At 39.4% G+C, this 13,939-nt stretch overlaps 1 protein-coding gene across 1 annotated transcript; it reads left to right on the top strand.

The window, feature by feature from the left end:
- Positions 1 to 60: 60 nt before the first annotated feature.
- On the top strand, positions 61 to 10,154 carry LOC135477690 (isopentenyl-diphosphate Delta-isomerase 1-like). Its single transcript, XM_064757878.1, has 6 exons — positions 61 to 198; positions 3,177 to 3,346; positions 4,198 to 4,290; positions 5,997 to 6,127; positions 6,425 to 6,617; positions 9,562 to 10,154. Exons 1-6 carry the CDS (start codon positions 77 to 79, stop codon positions 9,696 to 9,698), a joined length of 846 nt encoding a protein of 281 aa, XP_064613948.1. The 5' UTR covers positions 61 to 76; the 3' UTR covers positions 9,699 to 10,154.
- The last annotated feature ends 3,785 nt before the right edge of the window (positions 10,155 to 13,939 follow it).

The raw sequence follows: 13,939 nt of genomic DNA, 5'->3' as shown, positions 1-13,939 counted from the left end.
CGTACGTTCAGCTTCGCGCATGTGTGAGGAGTGACAGCCGGAAGTCGAGTGCGACACATGGCGTGATGTCTGAAACATGAATGAGATCATTTTTGCTGCCAATCGTCTGCTCAGTAGAACATCCAGTCTGATAACAACCTCCCAAACGCTCAGGAACGCACTTGTTCTATCATTCTGCCGGAAAATTTCTTTGAAAAGGTATGGCGGAGTTTTTGCGTGGAAAAGGAGAAATTATTGTTTGTTGTCGTCTGCTAAAAATGTGTGTTGTAGATGTTGAACTGTTTTATGGTTGTGATTTGACAAAGTGTCATACATTGTATGGGACTAAAGGTAAACGATTATTACCTGTAAGTTTCCGATAGTGAAACGATAACTTTAACGCATTTGTATTTCACAAGTATAAGACCCTTTGGATTTGTACACGAAATATTGCCACCCTGGAATGTTGTTGTTGGAAAGATATTAAAACTGTGTTATGTATTCTATCATATAGATATTGATAGTAATGCATGACCATATACCAACAGTTGAATACAAATTGCTTTGCCATATTGTATATTATGATTTATCATTCATGTATTACATTAGGGTAAATGACCTAAAGTTTTGCCTTGGGACTTTGAAAGTGTATTCCAGATTTCATAGTGTTGATTGAGGTTCTTACTGACTGTACACCGCAGTGAGCATCAGGTGTGGTCAGGGGATTATACTGACAGTTTGAGAATGTGATAAACAAGCTCACGCTTCACTGAGCAGTTAGTCTATGCTCCTACCTCCAACAGATCATGTTTTTCTAAGTTTCAATCTTTCTGATTTTAGTTCATGCTCTTCGCAACAAGTTGATTGCTTTATTGTTGTCATTTTGTGATAAATGGGAATTTGGGAGAAAATTCTTTGGAAATTAAGCGTGACTACACAGTACCTTAATGCAGGTGGAGTGTCACATCAAATATCTTTTTAAATCACATGGTTCTCAGCATACAAAGCTTTAGTAAAATGTAGCATACTGCGAATCAATACTTGCAAACTAATTCTACTAGCAGACAAGATAAAGATGCCATACTGCGATTTAAATGTGCATTTGCGCCACAGCAACTAAGAATTTTTTGTTCATTCTGGCGAAATTTGAAAGTATGTCAACTTCCGCCCTCATTTCATAAACATGAATGCTTAATTTACATAATTCTTGATACGTCATTGAAATTTTAGTCATACAGGTTGGTTTTATCTGTGTGGATACAAACCACTTACAATCACAGGACTCGAAATTTCTATGTGTCTACCCATCGATCATGTGGTTTTTTCTGGCAAAAGGCAAATCATTAATTTTGTTTGTCACTGGCGACAGGTAAATCTCGTCGGGGCAAAACTGTCTGGGCTAATCACTCTCTTCTGTCATCTTGCCACGAACTCAGATCATGCGAAGTATATGACAGTAACTCACATGCAAAACTGTACGTTATTTACCTTAGGTTTATGTTTATATGTTAATGACAACTTCGGATTCTGTGGGCCCTGCCTGGTTTTTCCTCCCACCATAAAATATAAGCGAAATATTCTTAAGTACTGTGTAAAATTCCTATCAAGTAAATAAATAATGGCCAGTCTCGAAGACTGGAGACCCCTGATCAAACTTTAGTCGGGTCTTACCAGATTAAGACGTTGAGCATGATACTGAGAGATTAGCGCAAGGGAACAGGACTGGTTGGGCCAGTGTGAGTATAATGTGACTGGGTGGAGTGTTAAGTCTGGTGTCTTCAGCATGATGCTTCAGTGGAGGCAGCACTTTGATGACATGGACTCACCTTGCCACAGGAAGACCCAGCATATATACACACTCTTAATGACTCTTTCTCATCAGATATGACTGAAAAATTGTTAAGTACAACCAAAAACCCAGAGTATACATATATATATACATACATACATCTGTGTTAAACAGTTAAGTTTACTACCCAATTCCGCTGGTTTTTGATCTGTAACACCCTGTCCATCAGTCTATCCGTAGTAGTGGATGTAGCACAGCTGAGCAAATGTAATGTATATTGTGAACAGCAACAAAAAATAGCTTTGAACATATGTCACTGTGAAGCAGAATTTTGTATTGACCCACTCGTTATTCAGGCAGTGTTTTCACCTCCATGTCCGAATGAATAATTTGTGTTTGCACAGGTAAATAGCCAATACCCTCATGTTTGCGTTCTTGAATACTAAAATTATCTAAGTTAGGTTGTTGACCAATAATGAACCAATTTAGCCCAGGAGGTTGGGGGGATATTATTTGCTAAAAACATAGAAATATGATTGATATTTAAAGATATATGAGGATTTATTTGCAAAATCTGGGGGAGTCTCCTCGGATAGATTTTTTTTTTCACCATAAAGCACATATATACATGTATAATCCCCTAAATATGTCGAACTCTGTGGACATCAAAACCTTTGTGCAACTGTTCAATGGTACTAGACATGTTAGATTTGGATTATGTTCTGGTTGATTCTCGCAGATCAAATCTACAGGCATCAATAATAAACTCTGGTAAGAAATGACAAAAATATAAGTCTGATATAATATATGTACTGTTACTGATTTTTTAAGGTGGAGAAACATAAAAATGACATAAAGTTCAGATGAAAGAGTGCGAAAAGCTATTCCCAAAAGTGGTCTTCAACATTTTTTCTGATTTTTTCTTAAGGAGAAAAAGACACTTGAAAATAATTTTTTTAATGGTGGGTATTTGTGACCACCTTTTAGTATTTATAGTCTTTGTTTAATAATGTCATAAATGAGGATGTAACACAGGTTTAATAAATATTTTGCACCAGAATTTGTTCTTTTCAGCTAACAAATGTATCAAACCGCAATTTGGATCATAGTTATATTCTTAATATGTTCATAAATATTATCATAATTTAGGTTAAATGCATATGTTTTGATATAAACAACAAATTTACATTCAAATAAATTTATTAGACAACCATCACATCCTTATTTAGAACATTATTATACAACAATGATAAATACCAAAAGTTGGTCCAAATACAAAATATTTTCAAATACCCTTTCTCTTCCAAAAAAAATCCCCCAAAATATTACAGAGCATATTTGCAAATAAGCTTTGACGCTCTTTGATTTGATTTTGGCATCATTTTTATGTTTCCTTCTCCTTTAACAGTGACTACAAATCCCCCGTTAAGATGTCATCAGACGAGCAGCTGTTCAAAGGCTTGGATCAGACACAGATAGAGTTGATGAAAGAGGAATGTATACTTGTGGATGAGAATGACAAAAACATTGGATCTGCCTCCAAAAAAGTCTGTCACCTGCTGGAAAATATCAATAAGGGTAAGACTGGTGGTTTCATTCTAGTTCTACTGTTTACCTGTCATGCATGCCAAATGAATATTATAACACCTTTGCTGGCAAATTGAACTGAAGTTTCAGTCTCACCAAGGCCTGGATTTGGCTGCAGCTTTAAGTCAGTGGATTTGTCAGGTGTTTACTCTGGCCACTGGAGTTTTCTACACAGACAAGCCTGACTGCTGTCATATATTACTGAGATATTCTTGTACGGTGTTCAACAACAATCAGATAAGTAAATCAGTATATATTGTTGTATAAATTTCTAAAATAGGAGGAAATGTTAGTGTAACACGAAATCCATATGACCCACAAAAAAAAAAATGTATGAATGCACAGATAAAAGTACTAGTAAAATAAAAATTCTATACCATTTAGTTTTTTTTTTTACAAAAGTAATGCTATTATTCTGAATGATTTTTACCGGTAAGCCGTCTCAGTGAAGCAGCACTAGATAAATGAGCAGTGGAAATCTGTCCTGCAACAAGGAGGCACATTACACTCTAAGGATTCCTTCATCGCCGTTTGACTGAAAAATTGTTAAAGTACACTGAATGAATTTTCAGTGTGAATTTTTTTTCATCTGCTGGTTATGGAAAAGAGCAATTCCATTTTTGTGTAAGAATAAATTTCAGTCAAAAGGCTTCTCTTAGTCCTGTGTGAATTTTTCATGTGGAAACAGCTGTAGAGTGAGAAAAGGCATGTGACTATACATGTGTCATGGGAACAGTATCCACAGTAACTATCGTTCATGTATCTGTATCTTGTAATTTTCATGTACAAGTATGTTTCAGAGATGTATCAGAGATTTATTTCGTGGCATTCTTTTGTTTCAGGAATGCTACATCGAGCGTTTAGTGTTTTTTTATTCAACACTAAGGGGGAGTTACTCTTACAGCAGAGAGCAAATGAGAAAATCACATTTCCAGGTGAATTTGTCTTAGAATTTTATTACTACCCTATACAGAGCCAAACAAGCAACCATCTCCACACCACCCCCACCCCCAGCTCCTTCATGTTACCACATTGTCACAGCTGATTTATCAGTCGGTTTCCATTACATAGCCTCGGACAGCCTACATGTATCTGTTGCAGACGTTGCCATGTTAATTATTGGCCCTATGAAAAGTCCATTATCCAGAAGTATGCAACTTCCCTATTACACTTTTCTTCGACACATTATATTGTGATGTATCTCTGCAGCCACATATTGTTTTCTCTCTATTGCACAGCAAGCATTTGAGAAATGGCTAATGCATGGTGGGAAAATGTTCCACATACTGTTGTGCTGAAAAATTATGACAGTTCTGCAAAAGGACAAGAGTGTGTTTGATAGTAACTGTTTTAGAGTTGCATGGAAATATAAAAACAGTCAATGGGTTCTTAACCGCATTGCAACAATTATTAGTGAAATCATAGTTTTTAAATACGGACTTTCATTTTCAACATGTAGCCAGTTTTTGTAGGAGCCATTTACATTAGATTTCCAGTGATTCAGTTCACAATTTCCACCCAAGAGGTTGGCGTGTTTCTCCACCAGATGGGGTGAGCTTGTACAGATGACGTAAAAGGTGTAATGTGCCCTGGAGACTAGCTATAGGGAAGTTGCATACATCTAGGTAATGGACTTTTAATTAATGAAGTAGCATATCTGGAGACAGTGCTACATGTTCAGGTTTATCACATAAGTCCTTGTGTGTATGTTTGGATGTTCATAATTATACATGCAAATAATATACATAAAAGTTGCAGTATACATGAGATTGAAAAGGGTCAAATTATACTTCAGGTACATGTATATCCAAGCTGTTCTATTATGTAAAAAAATATTTAAAATACATGTAGGAGGAAATCAATCTTGCACGATTGTCAAAAAAACGAAACTGAACATAGTGAGATACATGTTATATACAGAAAAACAGAATGATGTTGACAGGCTTGTTTGTGAGAAAATATCTGGCACGCAGTTTTCTTTCTTGTGTCTTGCCATTTTAAACAATATCTGGCACGCAGTTTTCTTTCTTGTGTCTTGCCATTTTAAACGAGCAGTAGGTGAATAAATCTAAAGTTTTCATATATTGACCTATAAGTGGTCTATTTTGTGATGAGTAGTAGATCATACACTTACGTTGATGTTAGGTATGAAGAAATTTTGAGGCATGTGATCACTTGACTTTCACAGTCAGGACAGATGTGGAGTTGAATGGTTGCTTATGGTTGAACCCATATCTAGTGATCCCTAAATATTATTGCAGCAATTTCTAAAAACGAAATTTGTTTCAAATTTATGTTTGTGGCTTATAGAATGACAGAACGCTCTTATTGTCAGGCAGTCCTTAAAAAATGATTGGTTTATATTCCCTGATGTGCATTTCGTGATGTTTCCTGACATACAAAAGTACAGACTTCTCAGCTTCCTTATTTAGGTGTATACATGGCATGAATGTACGGTTTTCCTAAAACCCCAGCAGTCAGTGCGAAAAATAAGTAGCTCCCGTTCTGATGTCAACACAGATAACTGTCAAATCATTTCTGAATGGGAAAAGGCCTTTACTTAAGGTGGGGTGGGGGGGGGGTGTTCATGTATCCATAAAGCATAAAGCTCTTGTGTTAATGAAATGTGGTGTTGTTGTAGACCACTTCACAAACACGTGTTGTAGTCACCCGCTGAATTACACCTCCGAGTTGGACGAGACAGACGCCATCGGTGTGAGGAGAGCAGCTCAGCGGAAGCTCAAACATGAGCTGGGTATTGAGCCAGAACAGGTAACAGCAGGTTTATAAGCGAAATTTACGCAAAATTCTTAAACGCATGAAAAGAGACTACATATACATGTACCAGCATAGAGCATCCGTCCTGCAACAAGGAGGCACATTTCATGCATTCTAAGGATTTTTTCGTTGTCATATGATTGAAAAATTGTTAAGTATGACGTTAAACCCTAAACATTCACACACTCTTTATGGCTTTCAAGATCATGTTCAAGAACCAGCCTCTGAGTTATTTATGCATATGGATCTAGGAGTGCAAATTCCCAGGTCTAGCTTGCTTCTTGTTGGCAGGTGCCACTGGACGAGTTCCACTACCTGACCAGAATTCAGTATAAGTCTTCCAACGTACCAAACGATGGCAGGTGGGGGGAACATGAGATAGACTACATCCTGTTCATACAGCGAGATGTGGATGTGGTGCCAAACCTCAATGAAGTGAGCAGTTACAGATACGTCAGCAAGGAGGGACTCAAGAAATTTGTTGGTGAGTGTATGATTGTTACTGGAAACATGGCAACTGTTGCTTTGGGAAAGATTTATTTATTTGGTAATTTGATTGGTGTTGTACGACGTGCTCAAGAAAATTTCACGTATACAACAGAGGTGAACATCTTGGTGGGAGACTGGACAGAGTGGACACTGGGTAGAGTTCGGGGGAAAACCCATGACCATCTGCAAGTCCAAGCACTAGAGTACTCAACACCACAGCACTACAGCACTCAGCACTACAGCATCTTAACATCAACAATTCTAGTACTTCCTAAACTCTGGGACATCATGTCTCATGTCTTCAGCACATCATTGTATGTGTTCACACACTGGGTGGGACGTCGTGCCCCATGTCTTCAGCACAGGATTATAGGTGAAGTACTGGGTGGGACACCATGCCTTATGTCTTCAGCACAGGGTTGTAGATGAAGTGCTGTGTGGGACATCATGCCTTATGTCTTCAGCACAGGATTATAGGTGAAGTACTGTGTGGGACATCATGCCTTATGTCTTCAGCACAGGATTAAAGGTGAAGTACTGTGTGGGACATCATGCCTTATGTCCTCAGCACAGGATTATAGGTGATGTACTGTGTGGGACGTCATGCCTTATGTCTTCAGCACAGGATTATAGGTGAAGTACTGTGTGGGACGTCATGCCTTATGTCTTCAGCACAGGATTTTAGGTGAAGTACTGAGTGGGACATCATGCCTTATGTCTTCAGCACAGGATTATAGGTGAAGTACTGAGTGGGACATCATGCCTTATGTCTTCAGCACAGGATTATAGGTGAAGTACTGTGTGGGACATCATGCCTTATGTCCTCCGCACAGGATTGTAGGTGAAGTACTGGGTGGGACACCATGCCTTATGTCCTCAGCACAGGGTTATAGGTGAAGTGCTGGGTGGGACATCATGCCTTATGTCTTCAGCACAGGATTATAGGTGAAGTACTGGGTGGCACATCATGCCTTATGTCTTTAGCACAGGGTTGTAGGTGAAGTACTGTGTAGGACATCATGCCTTATGTCTTCAGCACAGGATTATAGGTGAAGTACTGTGTGGGACGTCATGCCTTATGTCTTCAGCACAGGATTAAAGGCAAAGTACTGTGTGGGACATCATGCCTTATGTCCTCAGCACAGGATTATAGGTGATGTACTGTGTGGGACGTCATGCCTTATGTCTTCAGCACAGGATTATAGGTGAAGTACTGGGTGGGACATCATGCCTTATGTCTTCAGCACAGGATTATAGGTGAAGTACTGTGTGGGACATCATGCCTTATGCCTTCAGCACAGGATTATAGGTGAAGTATTGTATGGGACATCATGCCTTATGTCTTCAGCACAGGATTGTAGGTGAAGTGCTGGGTGGGACATCATGCCTTATGTCCTCAGCACAGGATTATAGGTGAAGTGCTGGGTGGGACACCATGCCTTATGTTTTCAGCACAGGATTATAGGTGAAGTACTGTGTGGGACATCATGCCTTATGTCTTCAGCACAGGATTATAGGTGAAGTACTGGGTGGGACATCATGCCTTATGTCTTCAGCACAGGATTATAGGTGAAGTACTGTGTGGGACATCATGCCTTATGTCCTCCGCACAGGATTGTAGGTGAAGTACAGCACACCATTGATGTAGCACATTGAGCACTATGTCTCATGTTTTAGCACACCATTGATGTAGCACATTGAACACCATGTCTCATGTTTTAGCACACCATTGATGTAGCACATTGAGCACCATGTCTCATGTCTTCAGCACACCATTGATGTAGCACATTGAGCACCATGTCTCATGTCTTCAGCACACCATTGATGTAGCACATTGAGCACCATGTCTCATGTTTTAGCACACCATTGATGTAGCACATTGAACACCATGTCTCATGTTTTAGCACACCATTGATGTAGCACATTGAACACCATGTCTCATGTTTTAGCACACCATTGATGTAGCACATTGAGCACCATGTCTCATGTCTTCAGCACACCATTGATGTAGCACATTGAGCACCATGTCTTATGTCTTCAGCACACCATTGATGTAGCACATTGAGCACCATGTCTTATGTCTTCAGCACACCATTGATGTAGCATGTTGGACACCATCTCTCATGTCTTAGCACACCATTGATGTAGCATGTTGGACACCATGTCTCGTGTCTTATCACACCATTGATGTAGCACATTGAACACCATGTCTTGTGCCTTAGCACACCATTGATGTAGCACGTTGGACACCTTGTCTCGTGTCTTGTCACACCATTGATGTAGCACGTTGGACACCTTGTCTCATGTCTTAGCACACCATTGATGTAGCACATTGAACACCATTGATCTAGCACATTGAACACCATTTCTCGTGTCTTAGCATACTTAGCACACTGAACACCATGTCTTGTGTCTTAGCACACCATTGACATATTTTCATTTGTATGTGATATACAGCTATGCACACAATGTAATGGTTGAAGACAAGTGGTCTTAACCAATGTAAGACTGTGCAAATTGCCTCACACGTTTCATCAACCATTTATTTTGACCAAGTCCCCATGAACAGTGTTACGGGGAAGAGAACAGCATTATAACACAAATCAAACAATTGACATAATAATTGTGTGGGTCATACATGAGAAAGTTTAACAGCAACCTGCGGCCAATGGTTTTCCTCTGGGCTGTGCCCTGCTTCACAGAGACGCCTTACCGAAGACAAGCAAGCCATCCTGCTCCAACCATTATAGTGATACGGGTTAACCAGTCGTTGCACTATCCCCTTTCATGCTGAACCCCAAACAAGGAAGTTATAACTTCCTGTTTTAAGTTCTTAGGTGTGACTCGACCCGGATCTAACGCTCCCGAAGCGGACGCTCTGCCAAATGTGCTATCGGGACGGGTCAAACAATAAGGTGAAATATTTTGACCTTTTTCAGAAGCAGCAGACGCAGATGGAATTTTGCTGACCCCATGGTTCAAACTGATCGTGAAGACGTTCTTGTTTAAGTGGTGGGACAAACTGGACGACTTAAAAAGTCAAGAAGACCATAAAACCATACATAGGATGTCATGATAAAGAGCTAGACTACACCTTTAGATAACATACTGTGAATGACGTCAAATTAAATACAGTACTTCCTTTTTTCCTGTTTCTGAAACTTCTTCTGATCTTAAAAAGGTGTTTTGGTGTTTGTTTGGTAATAAGGATGATATTATGGGAAAAATTTCTTTCAGTTCTTAAACTAAAATTTGATGAAATTTATTTGCATTGAAAAATGCAGTTTTGGGGTGACCTTTCATGTCATTTACAGTAATGATTGTGTCGTATCTTTTCAAATCAAATGAGCACAGGTAAAATCATTTTTGCTGACGTTGAAAATACATGCGTTTTAATTTGATGAGGAAATAAACATAAACATGTGGTTATCATCATATTGAAACAGGGGGCCCTCCGTGGCTCAGTTGGTTAGCACGCTAGCGCAGCATAATGACCCAGGAGCCTCTCACCAATGCGGTCGCTGTGAGTTCAAGTCCAGCTCATGCTGGCTTCCTCTCCGGCCGTACGCGGAAAGGTCTGTCAGCAACCTGTAGATGGTCATGGGTTTCTGCTGGGCTCTGCCCGGTTTCCACCCTACATAGTGCTGGACGCCATCGTATAAGTGAAATATTTTTGAGTACAGCGTAAAACACCAATCAAATAAATAAATAAATCATATTGAAACATAGCTTTATAGTTTATCCTGGACATCAGTTTTGGGTGGTGTAAGCCATGGAGATTTTGCGTTATCAGTAAGTAGTTAAAATTTCTGTGTAAATATACAAGCATGTGTACGATTGGTTATTAACCAGGGCCCACTTGCACAAAGCGATCGTAACAAATCATGGCATTATGACGGGAAAGTACCTTCCCGTTGGAATTACAATGAATTTAGTCTAGGATGACTTTGTATTCCCAGTGAGATGCTAAGTTGAATCCAGCAAATTTCATCTCGTCTGTATCAGCATTACCATATGAGACTGGTTGATAGTAGCTCTTTCAGTGATTTCAGCCATTTGATGCACTGTAAGACATTCCCATTTACGTAAAATTAGGCTATTCATACAATTTTACTTGAAATTTGAGTATTTTGAATCCTTGTATTTAATGAGGTCCGTTTTTACATCTTTCTGTAAAAGAGCGAAAGGTAAATATTCTCATTTCTGATCCTTGTGCAGTTTGTTTGGTGATGTGTACCTGAAGAGATTATCTGCAAAATTGTACAGTGAGTAGCTCTGGGAATGAGTAACTCTGGGAACAAATAGCTCTGGGAATGAGTAACTCTGGGAACAAATAGCTCTGGGAATGTGTATGTGTACACTTTTGGTGCGAGAAAAAATATATGTCAGTTTGCCCAAGAACTGAGTAATGTACAGCTGGAAATTAACTTTGACAAGTATAACCAAATACCCACAATTGTCACAATTTCATTTATTCTTATACCTGGATTGCCGAGTCAGTTTTAAGTCCAGTGGGTAGAAAGAGATGCTGTTTTCACTTTCAGATTTGTTTGTAACTTGAAATAATTATTTATCTCTGTGAACTTTAAATACTCTTATTTAAACTTTGGATTCCAGCTGCATGCCTGTTAGAAAATCCCTTGTATAAAGCCGATCATGACTGGGATATGTGTAACTCGATGTTGAGGTAGCACCAGTTGTCGCCCTGAGATGTGGACTTGGATTCTGTTTGTATATATAATGCTATCGCTTTTTCCTGGAATAATCACATTCATATTCAATTTTAAAAACGGTTTTTAATTTCTTTTGTCTGTTCTATGTTCAGTCAATTTTGTGCTGCAGTTAACATTAAAAGAAAAAAAGAGAACAAACATAAGGAGAGACATATTTTAAGAGAACAGTTGTCAAATCGGCATGGATCTGAACCGGGTAGAAATTGTGGAGAGAGAATTGTGCAGAAATCCCAAAAGCGTCGTTTTGCTGCTCACTTCTACCATTGAAAGTTCTGAAGAAAAAAAACGGCGCTGATGGAAATCTGCTTAATGTCCGATCTCGTGCATGCTTCGTATTATTGCATTAATTACACCTTAAAATCTCAAGGCTCCAGGTTCATTATAGGCCAGTCTGCCAGCATGGTCGTGGGTTTCCCCCGGGCTCTGTACGGTTTCCTCCCACCACAATGCTGGCCGGCGTCCTATAAGTGGAATATTCTTGAGAACGTCGTAAAACACCAATCAAATAAATAAATAAATAAATCATTATAGGCCATGAATCTCGCAATTTTGTCCTGATTCCATTTTTAGCTTGCTTTAGGAAGTAAGGAGGGGTATTGTGAGAAGGGGATCAGATGACGTCGGTGACAGTGACGGTGTTCAGTTTGGCTTTAAAGTTTTTGGCCCGGTCCCACACAACACAGATAGCCAGTCATCGATAGAGATTTGGCCCGGTCCCACACAACACAGATAGCCAGTCATCGATAGAGATTTGCATATCAAGACCAAGAAAGTCTTTTTACCTCATAGCTCAACATCTTGCTCAGCTATTCACAGTGTTGCAGTTGCCTCCCATAGTACATGGATTGCCAGATTCAGTTCGTGATTTGCATATCAAAGACCTATGTGAAAAAAGTTGTGCACTAACTCCCCATAGTGTCTTTTACCACCACAAAGATTTACAACTCCATAAAATATAAAGTGACTGCTATGCCAATCCTTACGCATACGATAAACAGGCATAGTTGTGACGGTATAATAAGTTTTTTTTTTTTGTTGATTTAATGACAAGATCTTAGCACTATATGTATATAATTAGAGGGTAATATGTTTGTGTGTGTGTGACAGTGTCAGTCATTCTACTTTGTATCGCATGACTTGAACAGTGCTCAGTCAGGCGAGCTACTGGTATTTCTGAATGCCTTATTCTTGAGTTCTTGGTGATAATAAAAAAGGCCCTCTTCCGTGTCGTCTTGCATGAAGTTTGATTGAAGATCACTTGCCCTCCGCCTGTTTGATGTGTCACATGATTTCTCCCATAAAATTGACCGCCATCATCCATGCGCAAAATTCATGACATGTAAAAACAAATTCATTGCATTTGTATTTAGTATTTTTAAACACCTTTGTAGTTACGCTAACCATAGACATGATGATACTAATGTGGCTCCTTTTACATAGCATATTTTACATCCGACATGCAACAAATCTCAGTTCGGGGGGGGGGGGGGGGCCCTTCAAGAGGCGGTAGATCCAGGGTCAATCATAGGTCGAGTCACACCTGAGGCCTTAAAAAAAAAAAAGGAAGTTGAACTTCCTCGCTTGGCATTCAGCGTGAAGGGACTAGTGCAACGACTGGTTGACCCGTATCAGTAGAATGGCTCGGGCGGGAAGGCTTACTTGCCTTCGGTATGGTGTCTCATTGAAGCAGCACTAAATAAAAGAGCGGTGGAAATCCGTCCTGCAATGAAGGAGGCACATTAGATGCACTCCAAGGATTCCTTCATCGTCATATGGCTGAAAAATTGTTGAGTACGACGTTAAACCCAAAGCACTCACTCACTCACTCAGTGCGGGGGATTTCTTAATGTAAGGCTGAGATTGTTCATGTGAACGTGCAGATCCAAAGATATGTGCCTCCAGCGCTACCTTGTGGTAATTCAAACAACCCGTATATAACAAATGCTGTGAGATATATATATATATTTATCTTCATTTGATTTAAAGAAAACCGGACTGCCCAAATGATACGTCTTAACTGGACATACCTTGAAAAGAGGGGTCAATATATATGAGGTTTTGATAATGTTAAATACCCATTCTCGAAAAGCAATATACCAACGTTGTAGCATTTGTTAGAACATGCGTGTTGTGTGAATATTTCAATCAAGGTCACTAGTTATTACCACAAAACATGATGTGTCAGTAACATTCCATCATGTTAACTCTGTAAGTTTCTTATAAGGAGTACAATCCTGTTGTAAATAAATGTGGACAGACGGTCCCGAGTCTCTGGCACAGTGCTTCGTGATTATATCTAATTCGGCTTAACGCGGGTCAAGGGGCTTTTTATTCATAGTGTTTAATAAAATCACAGCGTTGGTTATATGGACAGTTTTGGAATTTTTCTGCCTGAAACCTTTACCTGCAAAACACCATCCATGACCGCGATAGATATCCGCCCTGTCTGATGGGCCTAGGTCAGTGGTGAGATATGTCCCCGCTCTGGTCCAGACGGTTAAAGTTCTGACCCCGGGGTCACAAAACTGTCTTAGAATTAAATGAGACTTAGTGTTAACTTCAAACAGTTTACTGCTATGAAAGT

Source organism: Liolophura sinensis, chromosome 11, assembly GCF_032854445.1.
Source record: "Liolophura sinensis isolate JHLJ2023 chromosome 11, CUHK_Ljap_v2, whole genome shotgun sequence".
In the NCBI taxonomy this organism is placed as follows: Eukaryota; Metazoa; Mollusca; class Polyplacophora; order Chitonida; family Chitonidae; genus Liolophura; species Liolophura sinensis.
The sequence above is the reverse complement of the archived record's forward strand: the minus strand, read 5'-3'. Positions and strand labels throughout refer to the sequence as shown.